Below are 20,454 nucleotides of genomic sequence, written 5' to 3'. Positions count from 1 at the left end.
TAATCAGATGACAGTTACATTTTTATGAATTACATGATTACACTGTTCACACAATGGCAATAACTTACTCGTAATTTATTGATTCTCCTTATTTCTTCTTTTTCTCTTTTACATTTTCTAAAAATGGAATACATTTTCTTTCTCTTGTTCATGTAAACTGTAATTAGCAATGGACTGCAATTTGTAAGTAATGTACCCAGATCTGCTTATATATCCCCAAATGGTATATTGGTACCTTAAAAGGTACATAGTTTCTTATTTTGATAGTTTCTTAGTTTCCAATTTTTATTCTGTTCCCATTTCTTTATATATAGTCACATCAAAATGTTATTCAACCTGTATTTTTGAAATATTGAAACATTTTGTAATACTTGAAAATTTACAAATGAAGTGAGAAAAAAGGGTACATATTAGCACCTTTTGAAAGGGTCCAACCCCAGTTTTGAACATTGTTTCTGAGAGTGCATGACCTTTAAGGATTTTTTTAAATCATTTTGATTCAGACCTGTTTGCTACTGAATCATTTAAATCAGTTTGTGACTACATTTGACTGATTAATAACTAACTCAAAGGAAAGAAATCACAAAGTGAACAGCATTGGCTTATGAGCAATATCAAGCTCATAAAATAGTTTAGAAAACTAGAAAAATTTTAACAAAGCAAATATCCAAAGGAAATATATACATATGCATATATATACACAATATATATATACTGTACATACATACATTATATATATATATATATATATATAATACTGTATGTTGTGTTCAAACAAAACTTAAACACATTATACAGAATAGTAACAAACCATAAAATAATAAATTAAAATAAAACAATGAAATAAAATAAAATAATGACATTTTCATGACCGTGGGAACACTGACTATAGTAATACAGAGTAATGTTGACTTTTTACAGAAGCTGACCACAACAACCTTGAAAATAAATTCTTTCTGGTTAAGACTACAACAGCATTATCCTCACTGTTTCCAAACTGTCTGCAAGTTTTCAATATGGTCAATTCAGAGCAGCTTTGTGAGACCCAAGAGAGCTGACCAAAGGACACTCTACCAAAAAGTCTATCTGCACTTCAGCCTTGGCTCCCTGTCTGAATTCCTTCCTGCGTGTCCTAAACAACAGGCCCCCTCAAAGCAGCTGGCTGAACCTCCATCCTCAAGCCACTAACAACAGGTTAGTCAGCAGTCTGTGAGAGCGCCAAGTCCTCAAGTCCTGGTCTGTCCCATCAGCTCAACGCTTGTCTTTAAAACAAGACACATGCACTGATGTCTCTGTCATTTATAATTAGTGCAGTGAAATTAATATCTGTATTTTTATTTTTGTTTAATATGCTGGAGAACAAATAATGGTTGATTTTTCAGTCAACATACAGAGCATAATTAGAGATTGATCAGATTGAAGTGATATTTAGCAGAATTTGTATTAATTTGTACACTACTTAAGTTGTAAATAAAAATGATTACTGGAGTACATTTACAAGAACATACTATTTCATTCAGTCTTTCTGAGTGAAAACTGTTTCTACACCAAATTTATTTGGTAACACTTTACAATAAGGTTCATTTGTTAACAGTAGTTAACTGTATTAGTTAACATGAACTAAGCATGAACAATAATTCTACAGCATTTATTGATCTTAGTTAATGTTAATTTCAACATTTACTCTTACATAATTAAAATCAAAAGTTGTATTTGTTAACATTAGTTAAAGCACTTTGAACAACATGAACAAACAATGAATAACTGTATTTTCATTAACTAACATTAACAAATACAAATGTATTGTTCATTGTTAGTTCATGTTAGTTAATACATTAACTAATGTTAACCAATGACACCTTATTGTAAAGTGTTACCGTTTACTTCAGTGTATGTTATATATTATCCAATTATCTCTACAATAACAATATCTTCTTGTGTACAAGTGGCATTAAAGGCTTGAGTCCAAACCTGGAAAAGGTGTTTCTGGCGTAATGCATGATACTGTCAAAGTCGTAAACCTCCCCGAGCGAATCCACATCATCTGGCTCCATCTTTATGAAATTGTACTCCTGACCTATAAAGTACAACATAGCCTTTATCACACTTTTACTAAATGCCACGCAATTAAGAATTATCCTGGATTTTAGATATAGTATAATGCGTAAAAGTTACAATTCTGGCTAAAGCATATACAGTATAAGAAGTCATTCTACAGTAGTTTGTAGCAGAGGTTTAGATAGTTACTGTACCAGGTTGGATGTTTTCTCTAAATATGTCAACATGCTCGTCCCGGTCGGGTCGTGTGTGCTCGTGCCAGAATCCAATGACGTGTCCGAGTTCATGCACCACGATGCCAAACTTGTCACAGTTCTTCCCGATAGATATAGCCTGGGGACCTCCACCTCTCCGCCCGACAAATGAGCAGCACCTTCAATGAAGCCAACCTGGGGTTAGAAAACACTTTTGGACCTGTTTTGCAGACACATTTGGTAAATAGATGGTGAATTAATGTTGGACCGGTCACTTCGGTCCCTGTGCCCCTTAGCTTGCCGATTTCTGCCGAGGGCCAACCATCAGGTTCATCCTTCATCATTCAGTCTTTTGATTTATTAAATTTCAACAAAGTTTAGCTCAATTCAAAGGAGACACACGATGAGCTGAATGCAGCAAACTCTACAGGCATTCAGACCTTGAGGTCAGGAGGATCTGCCTCTGCTGAGAAAATAAGGCTTTGTGCTGACTGAATCTGAAGCGAGGATGTTTTTGTCACAGGCAGCACAAGGACTACTGTTTGGGGAACTGTGGTGTAGTGACGCCGTGGCTGTCAGAGCCATGAAAACTTCAGCAAGGTCCTTCTTTTTACTAATAGCCACACATACAGTACACTCACAGTCAATCATTCATTCAGTGCTAAAAAAGCCTAGGTGGTAAACCATTTGATTAAAAAAAACAAAAAAACACTAGAAAACTAGAAGGTCTAGTTGGAATGGTGCTTGCTTACACAATTTGCTGTAGATGAATGCCAGGTTGTTGCTACATGGTTGCTAAGATGTTCTGAGTGCTCACTTATGGTTCAAAAGTTTGAGGTCAGTAAAAAAAAAACTGCATTAAATTGATCAAAAGTGATGGGAAAGATATTTATAACTTTACAAAAGATTTCTATTTCTAATAAATGCCAATCCTGAAGAAATCAAAGAATCACGGTTTTCACAAAATAATAAATGTTTCTTGAGCAGCAAATCAGTATATCAGAATGATTTCTAAAGGATCATGTGACACTGAAGACTGGAGTAATGATGCTGAAAATTCAGCTTTGTGTAGCAAGTGGCCCCGTTACCGAGACTACGCCACCCCAAAATACCGGGGAAAATAACCCAAATAAGGACACGCAAATACGTTCCACATGAAAAGAGCAAGAGGCGTGAATCTCCACTGAATACAAACAATCTTTTATTAAGGCTAAAAGAATTGGCTGATATTAATTAAAACCCACAGCCGGCACACACCAATGTCATAGATCCAAAGAAAGAAAAACAGGAAACATCCAGTTCAAAAGTTTGAGGTCAGTAAAAAAAAAACTGCATTAAATTGATCAAAAGTGATGGGAAAGATATTTATAACTTTACAAAAGATTTATATTTCTAATAAATGCCAATCCTGAAGAAATCAAAGAATCCTGAAAAGAAAAGAATCACGGTTTTCACTCAACCATGACGCACTCCAAGAGGCAGAACCAACCAACTTATATACCCTAACCGGGCAGTCGCTCATTGGCCACCTAATTAATGATGGTGACGTTTTGACAACATCACTACATTTGCATTACAGGAATAAATTATGTTTTAAAATAAACCAATAGCCAAGAATTTGATTTCGCAAATTCACATTAGTTCTGGCTGCATTACGTGTCTATATAAAGTCTCGTTGAATATGAGTTAAAAATTTGTTGTGAATGGCAATTCATGGTGACTTGAAAAAAAAGCGTATAATAAAATCAGAAAGAACGCAATCAGAAAAAAAGCATCACCCAGAAACAGACACAAACAACATTGCAGCACTATCTGCTGGGAGCCAGATTTGCTCTAGAAGAAAACTTGTGTGTGCAGTCGGTGCCTATAGAAAACCAGATAAAGAAAACTGCTGAAAAGATTGGAGATTTTGAATGCTGGCAGAGAGGTGCGTTTCTGTGCATCAGGGACTGAGGGAGAAATTGGACTAATCAACATGTTTGGAGAGACATTAATGGTGAGCAACAGTTGTCTCTCCACAGAGACAGGCAAGACGTGAACTTACCCACATGGCCTGATAGTAAAGACGATGTAGCTCTCCTCTGTGCTTCTTTCCATGAAGGTCACGCAAGTGTGTTTCTCCCAGTGACGCATGTCTTGCTTGAAAATGGCTCGCTGGCTGCCTACAGGGGTTTGGTTTAAATCAGTAAATCTAGATAACACTTTTGAGTTGAGCCAACTGACTAATGAAAAATTACAAAGGATATTAAGACTTAAAGAAAACAATTTTAAAAACAATTAGGATTAGTGTCAGGCTTACGGCAAAATTAACATTTTGTGTGAAGTTAAGTGAGGTTGGATAAATTACACTACACTGGAATATTAAGAGAGCATGTAAAAAAGCACAAAACAAAACAAAAATATGGAGACTTACCACTGAAGTTGCTACTAATAATATAGAGTATTATGCCATCCGGCCAGACTCTCTCAGGTCTGGCTGTGGCTGCTCTCCGTCTGCGTAGGAGGCTTTGATTGGCCAAAACTGGGTCAGCCTTTGCATTGACATTAGCTGAGGATCTGTTTGCTATGGCAAAGACAATACTTCAGACAAAAATATAGTTCTCTGCTTTACTCAAAATGTTTTATAAAGTTTGTAAAGGCCTGATTGCACAGATTAAAGTATTTAATCATCGATGCTGGGTGGATTTAATTACAGATTACATGATGTAAATTATGTAACATTCTATTAGATTACACATTAATATAATCTGATTATTTTTTTGGATTACTTTTAGATTACTTTTGACCTAGCTCATAGATTTTAATATCACACAGATTGGAACAGTATTATTTTGTACCATATTGATCTAAAAATAAAAATTGAAAGAAAATATTCCATTGTTTTCAACAACAGTGTATTAAACATTACATTAATGGGGTTTGTGAAGGAAGTGCAGGTAGTGTGTGAGTTGACAAAAAAGTTAATAATGAATTAAATAATAACAATGTAACGTTAAAATATATCATTTTAAAATAAGAAAAATCTAAATAAAACACGTGAACACTAAAAATGATGCAATATTTTGTTTACCTGAATTTTATGTGACCATCTGAGAACTGTGATCATGCAAATATGGTGTTAAATATCACTTTAAAATTATCTAATTACTGTATACAAATGATGTCATCAGTTACTACCCAGCACTGAATATCATCGCATAGAAGCAACAGTCTGTGCTTTATAACCATACTCACCTGAATCAGGTATAGAGAAGTTAGAAGAGTCATTCTCTGTAGCATCCATTAAGTTGGCTTTAAGTAAGCGCAAGTCCTCCTCATCTAAGGCAATGTCGCCCAGAAAAGCAGCTAAAACAGAGAGTGAGAACACATCACCAGGTGAATTTCTCAAGCGGCATGCAACCCTCTGAGACTGATGAGGGAAAAACCTCACCATGAGAAGCATTCAGCCCAGCTTAATGTAGCTGTGAACAGGTCCCCAGAAACTAAATCTGGGGGTTGTAAGGTTAAAGTCACAATAGCTCTCTGAAGTCACAGCTGCAACTTGTTTGCCAGTCTCAACGCTGACTTTTAATGGATTCGCTCCCATACAGGCCAGTCAGGATGTGATGAGATGCTGAAAAGGAACCACATGCCAGCAACAACATCCGAAAAAAAACTACAGTGACTTAGGGCTATTCTAATGAACACTATGCAATTCAGGCAGAAGCCATTCATTATATGGCACAGGTGTTTGAAAGGCACTTTACAGCTGTAAATGCACTCTAATTATTCTATGTCTTACCTTTTCTAAGAACTTATTAGCTCTCTTTCAGCAGACACTTTCCATTTTCCTGGGATTTACAGCGCAGCAATTGCATGGATGGTCCCTTGACCAAAAGTTATGTGCTTTTCTCAAGTTTGTGATTGTAGTAACTTTCTCATATCCCCTTTGCGATAAAACCTACAACTTCTGTGTTAATTGTCTTGTTTGTTTGGTCTATAATCCTTTAGATTCGCTAGAGCTTTAATATTTAAGTCACCACTATCTTCAAACCAATGTATTTGTATATTAAAACATTTTCCAAAAGCGAAAGGAGAAATGAAGACTTTCACATTTACATTTCTTTTTTCCTGCTTTGATGTACCTCTTATTGATAGGAGGAGAACATTGGGTATATCGAAATGCTAATAAAATTATTATTTTTTTCTCAAGAACATTTTAAGTTAATTTTGTCAACTTTTCAGAGAGCTAATAAGAACTAAAAGCAATAAATATTTTTTTGATATCATGGGGTCTACTGATTATTTTCATCATTTACATTCTGTAAAAACATAACTCTGCTTGGCTGTGAACACTCACTGTCTGGGATTTGTGATCTAGCAGCAGAAGTGTTTTTTCATTGTTTTATGTACTCTGCGGCAGCAGGGAACACTTATTATTTTAGCCTGGCAGGACATCTTAAGCTTGAAACATTTGCTAAACAAACCTAACAACACAATACCCCATAAATAAGCATGTTGATGCCTCCTTTGAGGTTTTCAACCAAAGCTGACAAATCTATGAACATGCATATAAAGACATACAGTCACACTGTTCTCTATGTGTCAAAAGAATAAAGAAACAAGTCACAGCATACCAATTTTGAGGTGATGCAGTTCCCAATTAAGGGTTAAATTTAACCTGCAGTCTAAACAGCTTGACAGATTAATGGCCATGTGTCACTATTAGCACCGTCCCTGCTGTTCTGCTCAAAACTGAAAGTGCAGAGCCAATAAAAGCCATCAAAACTTCACCCGTATTGAGATGACAGTCAATACATTGACAGAACATCTCAAGTAGAGCCTCCCCACAATATGTTCCCCATGTCCGTATAAAAGAAGATCAATATGACTAATGAGAAATCATTTTACAATCACAAGTGAAATTGAGTTTATTTTACATAAAAAGCAGCAACACATTTGTCAAGGATGACACAATAAAGTTGCATTAACTTATTTCCATTGTGGTTCTTGATTTTAGAAAATCATTCTCATGACTATGGTTTTGTTGGCATATATCTCCACACTAGTACCCATACAACCAATTCATACAAAATAAAATACTTTACAATTATACACACACAACCAAACTGCAAATCAGTTCTATTAAGATTATCTAAAAACAGTCTCTTCACTCTTGTACTAAAACCGGTTAAAAGCGCTATATAAATAAAGGTGACTTGACTTGACTAATGTCCAATGGCAACTTATTCCACTCCTGTACACCTGTATATGCAAATGACCGCTATGGTTTTGTTGGCATATATCTCCACACTAGTACCCATACAACCAATTCATACAAAATAAAATACTTTACAATTATACACACACAACCAAACTGCAAATCAGTTCTATTAAGATTATCTAAAAACAGTCTCTTCACTCTTGTACTAAAACCGACAGTATTCGTTAAAACCTTAATGTCCAATGGCAACTTATTCCACTCCTGTACACCTGTATATGCAAATGACCTCTGAACATACAAAGTCCTACACCTACATAGATTAAGATCCATTACACTTTCTAGCATAAAATCCACGTCTTAAATTGACCCGTGAAAAATATGAAGTAAAATATACTGGGGCTCTATTATTAATTATTTTATGTACCATTTTTAATTTCAGGAATGCTACTCTTCTTTCAATTGGTAACCATCCGAGCTGCCAAAAATGGCTATTATCCACATGTGTAAAACAATGAAGCCTTAAGACTATTTTCATCCATTTATTTTGTGATTGTTGTACCTTTGCCATCCACACACTAGATAAATCGGTCATCTAAGAACTTCATGCATACTCAAAATGTCATTGTACTAGGCCTGTAACAAGTACTAGAAATGTAATCCTAGCATTATCTTTGCCTAAACTTTCCATGCCATAATTACTCCACTTAAATTATTATCCTGAACACAACCGAGATAATTGATTGATGCTTTATTTGATAATACATAATCATCAACCTTGACTGCCAACTTGTCTACATTTCGTAATTTAAATTTAGACCCAAAAAGAATATATTTTGTTTTGCCAAGATCTATTAAAAGCTTATTTTCAGACCTAACTTCTCCTGAATTTTACTAGTCTCCTTATCTGAAACTAATAGAGCAGAATCATTAGCATATAATAACATTTTACACTCACATACAGCCTGAATATCATTTGTATATAATAAAAACAAAAGAGGGCCATGTACACTACCCTGTGGAACTCCATCATTCACAATTTTACTTTCTGTACTCTCCCTGTTAAAATCTATTTACTGTACTTGAAAATCACATAGCACATAATTCATCCAATAATATTGAGTGGTTAATCGTAATTAATCAGAAATCAAATATTTAAATCAACAGAAAATGTTAAATAAATATTCATTTTCAACAACAGATGTATTATGCTACTTAAAGTACTAATTCTGTGTGTAGTGTAATCTAGGGAGGGTTCATACTATTGAGCCCACACTGTAAAGCTTTAAAGACATTTGATTTAACCTTTCACAATCACCTCAGTCTCAATCCAAACAATTTCCTTTCTGAAAGCTTTTGCAAAAAGGATGCAAACAAAGGCCTTCAGATTTAAAATCTGCTGTTCTCTTTTGTGTCAATACTTCTATTTGTTAGCATCAAATTAACTGTCTCAGTTTAATACTGGTTGGGCCAAACCAAATTCCTGACAGGTTTCAGTGACCTAACGTCCACTTCATGCTGTGAGGGTAATGAACAATCATCCGAAACGCTGAATGTACACTCAAATCCCTTTCAACTGATTTTTATTATTATTTTTTAAATTGTACTTCTGTGCTTTGAACAATTAAATTGGGTGCATTATAAATATTTCTTGGTGAGCACTCAAAATCTATTTAATATTACAGGTTAATGAGTTTGTCAGCAGGTGAAAATCACATATGCTTCGTCACTGGCTCAGTAACGTTGCCTCTAAGCAGGTGGAAAATGTGCTGAAATAATTAGCAAAGTTAAAATGTCATCATAAATTTTCCACTCAAGAAATAAATAAAATAATAGCATATATAACAAAAAATATATAACAAAATTAGTGTTTATGATTATTTTTCTTGTGAAAGCATTAAAACTTTTTGTTTCAATTTGCAAAGTGCTGTTTGAACATGGGGACATGTGAAATATTAAATTTAGTCCAGCATTTAATTGGCTGTCTATTCAGTTGCCAGCTGTCCACTGCTGTAACAAAGATTTGCCCTCTGCTTTTTGTGAGACATAGTTGAAACTTCTACAGACCATCAAAACTTGGTTAGGTAACTCAAGCTTGTAAAGTACATTTAGTGCTGTAAATTAGGTTAGTTCTACACGCTCTGCCTGAGGATGCAGATTTCTGAGTTGGGATAGGGGGAGGTGCCGAATCACCAGGATCCCATTCACTTGTCCTAGATCTCATGCTGTCAACAAAGCCACACAAACAACACAGCACAACAACACACAGCGAAATAACACAAAACAGTGTAAGGCTAACAAAACATAACAAAACGTAACAAAACATAAAACAAAATGTTAACCAAAACTAAACATAAAACAAATATAACAACTTTAACCAAAACAAAACAACTTTAATCAAAAGAAAACATTAAGCAAAACATCACAAATTAACCAAAGCAAGGCTAAATAAATAACTAAAATAAAACAATGCAATATTAAACAAAACAAAATAACATCAACAACAAAAAGAAACTCTTGATTATAAAGTTTAGAAACACTGTGTGTAGCCTATTATATATTACCAGCTTTGCATGGGTCCTTGTAGTCAACTTCATCACTTTCTCCTGGACCTGTGTGATAGTTTGAATCCACTTTCAATGCGATCGGTAACAAAAGCCGAAGATTGAACATAAGCAAATATGTCCACAGGGAATTCATGACGGGAATGAGTGCGGATGTAGATGTGGACCTGGAGCCGGCGGAGAGCTGCGGGTTGCGGTGGGAGTTTGGAAGGACTTGGGAAAATGTGAGCTCACCTGAAGGCGGGTTTAGAGAAGCGAGGCTTTGCTCTCTTCAGTGTCTTTATTCTAGTCCAGTGATTCGCTCACACACCCGGGACTCGGACCAGCATCAAGCTTCCAAACATCACAGATCGGAGGTCAGTGGACTCAACGCGTCCTGAGCCCATCTGTGTGGGAGAAGAATGCGAACGCGCACACTCACTCGTGCGTTTCACTCCAGAGCAGCAGCCGAAAAACGCTCTTGTGTCTAAAATAAAAATCCGGCGCAATTTGAACAAATTATATTAATTTGATTGCACATATAGTAGCAATATCTTATATTTCTTTGGAATACCAATCATAACATATCCCTGCTAGCTGACAGATATAAAATGTGTCCTCCTGAGGAATAACCTGTCTCTATTACGACAGCCCTAGGGGGGAAAAAATCAGGGAGCGAGCAATAGTGGGCTTTTTATATCAAATGCGATTCAGGCACTGTTTTGGAAAGTCATTACTATTTATTATAGATTTCTCAAAATTTCCTGACAGATGTTATGACTTGTTAAATAAAATTAATTTCTGGTCGTTAAGATCCTTGGTGACCTATTAGGCTAAGTGAGGGTGCGTTCCATTCGAAATTCTATCGAAGGGTGGCAGGGCGTAGGGCTAAAAAATAACAGTTATTTAGAGTGCACTACAACATATTTCCAAGCCTAATTATAAATCTTTATATATTAATTTGCTGTGCTAAATCCACTTTTAGAATGCAAACCAAAAAACATGCTTAAAAAAAGAAGTCACTTTGTTTTTTGTTTTTCCTTTCAGAATCTTTATTAGAATAACAGCACAAATTGACTTACAGTATAACATCAGCAATACCCAGGTACAAAAACAATTTATGGGTTTAAAATGTTTTTAAAAGTTCATAACAATTATAACAATAATAACAATTTTTGTAAAACTTCACAGATCAAGGCTTGTCACAACATTTTGTTTGCAGCATGTTTGCATTAAATTACATTACACTTGGTAAACCTGGCACAGACGTACACTCTCAAAAAAAAAAAAGGTACAAAAGCTGTCACTGGGACGGTGTCCATTCACAACGTATTAATATGTAAAATTTAAGTTTGGATCGTGCACTTTCACGTCTGTTCAAAAATGTGAGTGACAGTTAAGGGGTTAAGGTACTAATATGCATCCTTTAGGGATAAATAAGATGCAAAGACGTACCTTTGAAAGGGTTATGACCCAGTGACAGCTTTTGTGCGTTTTGTTTCTGAGAGATTTCTGATTCTAACACAAAGAATCTTCAGACCTGTGTCAATCAGTTCATTTTGAAAGGCCCTGTGAAGAGGTTATTTTTAAGCACTTCTGTCTGGAACAACCCTACAAGATGACATGACATCCCGTCTAAATGACATGTCCAAGAGTGAAAATGGATCCTAACATGGTACAAGCTATTACAATTAACAGAGCATGTGTGAATTTATTCAAAAATAGAAGCAATGAAGATGATATTTTTGTAATTGATACATTTACAATAAAAAAAACTCACAGGTCCCATTTCACACATTAAATCACTTTATTTTCCAGTCAGGTAACTTTTTTCTTGAGCTATAATTCCTAGAACTTGTATAAAGGTGTGCATTATTCATGAAAACACATCAGCAAAATAACATCTGGTGCTTTCAGAGGTAATAACTACGGTAGCCGAGAGAGCTCAACGCGCTGCAACTTAAGAAAACATATGCAAATAGAAAAAGCACCAGCAAATTAACAGAACATCATCAGTTTGACAACACATGTGCTGCAAATACTCACAACACAACCAAATACAGAAACGTGCTGCAAATATGCACAACTCGACCAAATACAAAAAAACTCAACTCTAAACTCCGGCCCTCCAGGAATTGAGTTTGACACCCCTGCTGTATTTGGTTGTGTTGCGAGCATTTGCAGCACATGTGTTGTCAAACTGATGAAGATGTTTTCTTAATTTGTTGGTGTTTTTTTCTATTTGCATGTGTTTTATCATTTGCAGCCCTTGAGCTCTCTCGGCTACCGTAAATAACACTTTCTGAAGTGAATAATAAAAGGCAAGAACAGAACTGACACTGATAAGAATTATTTTCATATAAGAATAACAGCATGGCATCACCACATAAAATTATAACACATGCAAAAACATAATTTTTTCTGTGCATTTGCCTTCAACACATGTCACTTCTATCTAAAGTAATGGGCACAATATACCTCCCACATATCCACACATAATCATGTACACGAAAGTTTGCCGCCCTTCTTTTTCCATTGGTGTCTAACACACTTTATACATTTACTAGCCAGAAAACATAGTGGATCGGAAACACTGCAGAAATGTTTCCATCTGTGTAGATCTTTACTGACAAAATAGAAGCACACAACAGTAAGTTATTGAGAGTGAATTAAGATTCACATATGTAAAATCATAAATAAATAAATCTTTAATATTTTTTATTTACAGTAAGGTAAATATTACAGTAAATATTTGCTACAAATAGGCACCTGTGGCCTGATGTTCCTCAAACCAAGTATTGTATTTACAACATTCTTTTTAATAGGTACAATTTAATACATGAGCACAGATTTTTTTTTTTCATTCCCAGACATGTGTGATACATCCTGTTCTCTGTGTCTGTCAAAACATAGTTGTTTTTTTTGCACTTCAGCATGGACCCTTCAAGCTAATTTTCAATAAGGAAAACCAGTGTCCGGTGGTAAAATCTCAACTAAACCACTAAATGAGACCGTCTTCTCTTGGATACGCTGAATTTGGTTAAAGGCCCTGAAAGACTTTAAGCGAAATCGAAAAATGAACTGGTGTGACATCATTTCAAACTAATTGGGAATGCTATAGCTTTCTCCTGGTATATAAACTCCTTGATTGCACCATTCACTCCATCCAGGCTCCAAGAACTCTGTGGGAAGCTGTAATTCCATTCGTGTCCTCAAGGAGAATTCCCTGAATACCATGACCCCTCCCTTGAGGCATTACAGCGAAGCAACGTTCTTTCCTCACGCTGGTCACATCATACTCTGTTAGGGGGCAGGAGAGCAAAGTGTGTGTGACGCATTTCCGACACAAAAGATCTGCAGGAGCCACATGCCACAGCGGCCTGGAAGCCCCTCCGAAAGTTCTCGTTGAAGAAGCCATAGATGATCGGATTAACACCACTGTTGAAGAAGGCCAGCCAATGAGCTACGGGAAAACGATAGCTGCTCAAGAAGTCAATCTGTTGGCGGTCTAGATCCTGATAGTCCGTGAGGAGCATCAAAGTCCAAAGCGGAAGCCAGGAGACCATGAAGAGAATGGCAACCATGATGAGCATCTTGATGACTTTCATTCTCCTCCTGGATCGGACTCGATTCTCACGTAGGTTGTTGGAGAGTTTGGCAGTGATGCAGCCGTACATGATGCATATGAGTACGAGTGGGGCCAGGTACACCTGGACGAAGATGACCAAGGTATAGACTCGCCGCATGTCTGCTCTGGCCCAGTCCTCAAAACACACGAATAGTGGATACATCTGGTTGTCCTGGACCATGTACATGTCATCCAGATGGATGACTGTCAGGGTTGCAGCAGAAGGAAAGATGATGGCAAAAGCAAGAAGCCAAATGAAGATGATGGCGAAGAATGCAGTGGCAGGCCTCAGGCGGTGATGGAAAGGGTAAACAATCCCCATAAACCTGTCAAGAGACAAGCTTAATATTTAAATACTCAATTCAAAACAGGGTTATTATTGTTAAATAAGAATAAAATCATTAAAAACATTTTGCTAATTTAAAAATAAGCTGAAATAAATATAAATATTAGACAAAACAAATACATTAAACGAAAATTATAATGCTGTCTTGGCAACTAACTGAAATACATTTCAATTGAAGCACTTAAATTTCAAGAAATAAATAAACATGAACTTAAAATAAAACTTGAACCAGCACTCTCTCACAACGAATACATTCCCCTGAGTTCTAATCATCGCCACTGTCATCAATGACCGCACTCCTCTCCAGCACTATTTAAGTTTGCCCTGTTCATTCAGTCGCTGTCTGGTCTACGACTAGGACTACTTACGCCTACAGTTGACTTACCTGGATACCTACCTTGTGTACTGTTCTCCTTGTCTCTGAAGCTCCGGTCTCCTTCTCCAGTCCCCATTGTGTTCGTCACCTACCTGTAAGATGATATTACCACCATTGACTACTACAGTGACTCAAGACCATTGGCGTGTGCGCTACTTTTATTATTATTATTAACTTTATTTAACCAGGAAAAAGAAAATCTCTTTTCCAGGAGTGTCCTGGCCAGTGTACTTACATCCTTAAAGGACATTACTGCTCTCCCTTGCTCTGTTGTCATTGCTATTACTTACCTTGTGCACAGATATCATCAATAAATCATTCACTGTTGTTCCACCGAACTGAGTTTGTGTTCCCTGACACACACACACACAAAAAAAATCAAAATAAAAACAAATGAAACCTAAATAGTCATATTTAAAAAAAATATATGCACATAACTAAATTGCTAAAAATTACAATGAAAACATACAAAAAAGCTCATTTAAACTATTAATAAAAACGATAATAGCATATAAATAATACTAAAATAACACTGATTCAAAATGCTGTTTAAATTTGACTGAAGAACAGCTTTACATTAGATCTAATAAAAAATAAAAAAAACACTTTTAAAAATTACAATGAAAACATACAAAAAAGCTCATTTAAACTATTAATAAAAACGATAATAGCATATAAATAATACTAAAATAACACTGATTCAAAATGCTGTTTAAATTTGACTGAAGAACAGCTTTACATTAGATCTAATAAAAAAATAAAAAAAAACACTTTAAAAAAAATATTTAACTGAAAACAAACTACCAACCCTCATGTTGTTCAAAAAATTGCATGAATTTTTTCCATACTGAACATCTTTTTCCATACAGTGTAATTATGTGATCACTGCCTGTCAAGTTCAATAGTATTTTGTTTGGTTTATTTGTTTAAAAAAAATATTAGATTGAATTTGAATCCGTGTCTGGCCTCAAAATGACTTAAAATGATTTAAATGAAGATAAAAGCATTAAAATCAGCTAAAACAACTAAAGGGTTATTTCTTACTTTAACCAACCCCCTCATAAATTGTATTTTTCTTTCTTTGAAGAACCAGGGTTTCCACAGTCTTGGCCTAATTTTAAATGTGTGATCTCTAGACCTGGAAAACATATGTACTCCCCCCCACTTTACACTCCATGAGCATTTTTATAATGAATAAACATTGTTTTGCAGTTATGCCAAATTTTTTTTTTTAATTATCGGGTGTAAATTATTGTTATTCTTCACCTTTATTCAGTAATTCATGAACAAATGGAAACGATATGTAAATTTGAATATTTTTGTGGACAATGGATGGGCAATGAAGTCAAAAAGGTTGAAAACCACTGCTCTAGATTCTTGTGTCTTACACATTTGCAAGGAATGTGTACATTTAATTTTCTTGTCTGAGGCATCTAGTGTGCTGCCTCAGAAAAACAGGTGTATGATGCTCTTACTTTTTTGTTGTTGTTGTTTCTAACCTTGTCTCTAAATTCAATGAATATAAAAATCATTATTTGCTTTTCATTATATGTTTACATCAAGTGATAGATTCAAAATGCAGGCACTCAGCCTCGTATGTCTATTGTCAAACTAATACTTTTTCAGTGTTCACGCTAAAGAAAAGTGTAATATTCAAAACACATGTAGCTGTCAAAATGAGTGACAGTACATGGGGCCCTTGAGCTTTGAGCTTGAAAAGTAAATTCACAGCTCTGACTGCTTTGATGCGATCAAATGTTTATATATATGGAAATATTCAATTATTATAATAACCAATCATTACCTGTCCACTGCTATGGCAACCAGGGTGAAGACAGAAGCAGACACTGACATGCCCTGGATCAGGTTGCTCATAGTGCAGGTGATCTGACTAAAAGGCCAACCTGTGGAGAAACCAAGGAAAGAAATCTGAATGTAATGGAACGGTTTCATCAAATATTTTTCAGATTTGATTTTTTTTCCCCTCTTTTGAAAAGTCATAGAAACAATAAAGTGGATTTTATCTGTTGCCATTGGATCAAATGGGAACACAAAAAAATATATTAGTTGTAGTTTCCGTTCACCATTATAGAACTTTACCCAACTGACGAATTCCGCTTCTGAGAACCCTGGAAATGTGGGTCCAAGAAGGTGATATTGATAATTATGGTAATGATGATGACCTGAGACCCACTGACCTGAGATAAGGCTGTCAATCAGTGTGGTGGGCACACAGAAGATGCCCACCAACAGATCACTAATGGCCAGGTTCAGGATGAAGAGATTAGTGACCGAACTCATGTTGCGGTTCCTAATGACCACCGGCAGACAAGTCCGTTCCCCACCACACAAAGCAGCAGCACCAGCAGGTAGGAGAGGATGTAGCTGACTGCCATCCCTGCCGAGTGGATGTAATACGGCAGGAGCGTGCAGTTGGCCAAACTGAAGTTGACAGCATTGTGATTCAGGGTCATTTTGTTCATTCTGGATCTTGAAAAGAGAAATGACAATCCATTCTGGTAAAATATTCACATTGGTTTAATCAAACATGAAACACAAGCTGCACAGAAATACTGAAAGGAAAGTCCAAAAATTCATTGATAATAAGATATCTGATTGCTGAAAATATCTCAACGACACCAAAAAGGACTTTCTTGTTCTAAAAATAAGCTTGTTGTGTTCAATTATTCATTAGTGAAGTAATTCTAGCAGGAATAAGACTTTGATTTATTTATGAGCTTGCGTAGTGTAAACTTGAGTTGTAAAATAATGAAAATAGCAGGTTTATATTAATTTAATATTGAAATAATGCAATGCTTTTCAGTGGTTTACAGGATTTAATAACTACATAAGAAAATCATGAAACAATATTTTTCACTGTTGTGCATGTTGAGAATTATTCGAAGTACAAACACTAAACTTAAATCAGCTCATCATCTAAAGAATATGAATGTATTTTTCTTATTTTTTATGAGAATACAATAAAAACAAACACCATAGGAGAGTCTTACGACATATATATGTATCAAAAAAATTACATCAATCAAAAAGACGGATCGCTCACCTGTTGCTTCTGACACGTGAAATACTTGTCTGATGAGCAGGTTGTTGTGTTCTGTGCTGCAATGGCTTCTCCGACTGCAATGCGCAACTGTCAATTTGGGTTCTATGCCTTCTTTGGGTTCTTCTTTGCCTTTGCTCTTCTTCTGCCCAGGTGCAAGCAGAGATCAGCGCAGAAGCTGTTCGTATCACAGCGGGAGCAGCACGCGCTTGTTGTGCTTTTACACTGAACCGCGGCTTGTGTCGCTACTGCAAATACAGTAGCCTATCGTCCAATCGGACAAGGTGTTTTTTTTTTCTTTTCTTTTTTCTCAGGCGTTCTCATCCCGACCACTGTCTGTAACGTGCTTTGATTTATGATGGGCAGCAAACTCTGCTGTGATGCGACCGTGTCCCCCTCCTACTGTCCCACACACATATGCATATTATAACAGTTTGGGCAGAAACTCCTAGTAGCCTAATGGTGTATTATATTTATTTATGTATTTTCACAGCGCTGAATGTCATATGATTATTGTGAAAAACGGAACACCCCACTTTTTTTTATATTATGGTGTTATTTTTCGTGTCAAATCAGAGTCAGATCTGTTTTGAACAAGAATAATGCACTGTGGCTTTACTACAGTCCTCCAACGCGCTGCCGCCTCTACGTGCGTTGTGAATGCACCTGTTAACCAGGGCGCCGGGGGGGAAAAACCGCGCTGCTTCGCTCTTCTCCGGTGAAACAGTCGTGCTCGCCGTTGTACCATTTTTGAAACGACAGGGGGCGACTCGGAGTGAATGTCCAACCACCAGGAAGCGACGGGGAGTTTTTTTTTTTATTATTGTTTGAAGAACATAAATACCAAATAAACAACAGTAAGAAACATCTTAATACAATTCAAAGAAGTCCAAATAGCAGCATAACAAAAAATACATAGATAAACAAAATAAACATAAGAAAGTAAGTAAGAAAGAAAAACAAATAAATACAGGGGGAAAAAACCTACAATACATCAAAAAATACCTTCAAAAGATTACATAGTTTAAGGGCTTTTTTTATGACGCATGAGCTTTAAAGATTTGAAGAAGACCATTAAATCTTTCAGGAAAAGTAATGGGGGGGGGTTATTAAAGAATCTGCATTTATGAATGAAGTAATTGGCCAAAATCACAATATTATTAACCAAAAATTCAACATCACAATTCTGACAAAAGGACAAATATTTTACAGTTTTGAAATCAAAGTCAGGTATTACATACTTCCGGCCCGAATCAGTTTTCTAAAGTGTTTTTGAAAAATCACATACCCTGCCTTTAACCAAGCATACAGGTCATCCCATAATTTTTTAGAGAATTTGCATAAATAAAACAAATGTTCCAATGACTCTATGTCTGCTTCACAAAAGGTGCATCCATTACAATTTAAATTAAACCTGTGTCTGAGGAACTCATTACAGGGATAAATGTCGTTAATAATTTTAAACTGAACTACTTTTACCTTTGGTAGAAGTGGAAAAGAGAGAAATCTTGTGCTAATTCGAACCACGTTATCTTCAGGAAAATCATAAACAAGGGGTCTTCTTCTTTAGAAGGGAAAATCTGTGTATTTACTAATGTTCTTAAAACCTTATTATTACAGCTCTGCTCTGTAAAATTAATACCAGAGATGATTAGATTACCTAATCTTGGTATCACAGGTGAATAACACAATGCTCCTTTAATCAACTGAACCAAACCAGCAGTAACAGCTTTCAACAAAGATACATATAATTCCGGAGTACAAATAATATTGTATTTTTCACAAAAATCATCATAACCAAGAAAATTTCCATCCCCATCCATAATGTGTGCAATGGACCAGACACCTTTGTTCATCGATCCAGTCCTGAAAAAACACAGATTTCCTCTTAATAAGGATACACTTATTATTCAACACGTTCTCACTCCCAACTCGTCACAAAGAACAACAGGAAGCGACGGGGAGTAGTAGCTGTTTGCCGGGAAGTAGTACTGTTAGTAGCCTAGTTTGCTGTCTGGTGTAGAGTTGCTGAGTGAATTAATTTCTTAACATATAAAGTGGTTAGGTTGTGGCTCGATTTGGAGGACACACTTGAAAATGTTTGTTTTTAGTACACTTCACAAACCCCCACTACAAAGGAATCAAAGAATCATGTAAAACCCAAATCTTGAGATTATTGTTTGTGACATTATAAAATATGTGGATATAATAGCCTAGCATATAAAACTAAACTGAACAAAAATGTCATTAAATATTTTCATTGCATTGACATTTTTATTAAACACGGACCTTTACTTTCATTAAAAAGACTTATTTCTGTTACTGTATGCGCATTTTGTAAATGTAAGCAACAAATTTAAATTTTAGGCAAACTTGGGTGCTTAAATGGTCGCATATAAGTGGTCGCATTTTAGACAACCAGTCTGTTCACATCACATCTTTTTTTTTTTGCGTGATATAAACTCACAATTCTGACTTTTTTTCTCCTCAGAATTACGAGATATAATCTCGCATTTGCGAGTTATAAAGTCAGATTTGCGTGATATAAAGTCGCAATTCTGAGAAAAATAGTAGCCTAAGCGTTTTTTTCCCCTCAGAATTTGACAACCTCCAATTTCGAGTTTATGCAGCCTATGCTATCAGTTTTGAAAAAAAGTAGTGGCTTTCCACCACTGCTGATACCAATACTAATGTCTCTATGAAATAGTTTTTTTCCCACTAATAGTTAACCATTGACTATAGCCATTCAACATTACAGTTTAATTATATCAATTTTAACATTTATTAGACTTTATGTTTATGTTTGTTTGACAAAAAAGTAGTGAATACACTCTATTCGTCAAGGATAACACAATAAAGTTTAAAACAAAACTTATTTCCATTGTGGTCCTTGATGTAAAGCACAAACTTCACTCCCAGTAACAGGTGCACTGGCACTGCATTATAAATACAAAAATTACAATAAAATTCCACATTTACAAAAATTTACAGTCACAAATAACCACGTACGTAATACAAATTCATCAACAAAACAACCTACTTAAGAAC

The 20,454-nt window shown here is 35.6% G+C and overlaps 2 protein-coding genes across 4 annotated transcripts in view; both read right to left on the bottom strand.

The window, feature by feature from the left end:
* Positions 1-10,331, bottom strand: part of bmp1b (bone morphogenetic protein 1b) — a 20,472-nt gene extending 10,141 nt beyond the window's left edge. For 2 of the 3 annotated variants that reach the window (XM_016560343.1, XM_016560344.1), the window contains exons 1-6: positions 10,017-10,331; positions 5,487-5,597; positions 4,666-4,815; positions 4,297-4,414; positions 2,253-2,431; positions 1,972-2,077 (exon numbers count right to left, since the gene is read on the bottom strand). In XM_016560343.1, coding sequence (XP_016415829.1) covers positions 1,972-2,077; positions 2,253-2,431; positions 4,297-4,414; positions 4,666-4,815; positions 5,487-5,597; positions 10,017-10,152 — 800 coding nt within the window. In that variant the 5' untranslated portion in view covers positions 10,153-10,331. Of the gene's footprint in view, positions 1-1,971; positions 2,078-2,252; positions 2,432-4,296; positions 4,415-4,665; positions 4,816-5,486; positions 5,598-5,682; positions 6,120-10,016 lie in introns of those variants that run through there. The other variant, XM_016560345.1, reaches the window with a different exon arrangement.
* Positions 10,332-13,152: 2,821 nt separating this feature from the next.
* Positions 13,153-16,828, bottom strand: LOC107746232 (neuropeptide FF receptor 1). The gene is given in 5 exon segments (XM_074560201.1): positions 13,153-13,291; positions 13,293-13,949; positions 16,150-16,249; positions 16,544-16,669; positions 16,672-16,828. Coding segments are annotated over 5 exon segments (1,179 nt in total).
* Positions 16,829-20,454: the final 3,626 nt, after the last annotated feature.

Source organism: Sinocyclocheilus rhinocerous, unplaced genomic scaffold, assembly GCF_001515625.1.
Source record: "Sinocyclocheilus rhinocerous isolate Xijiao unplaced genomic scaffold, SAMN03320098_v1.1 scaffold4545, whole genome shotgun sequence".
Taxonomy (NCBI): Eukaryota; Metazoa; Chordata; class Actinopteri; order Cypriniformes; family Cyprinidae; genus Sinocyclocheilus; species Sinocyclocheilus rhinocerous.
This window is presented reverse-complemented; position numbering and strand designations above follow the sequence as displayed.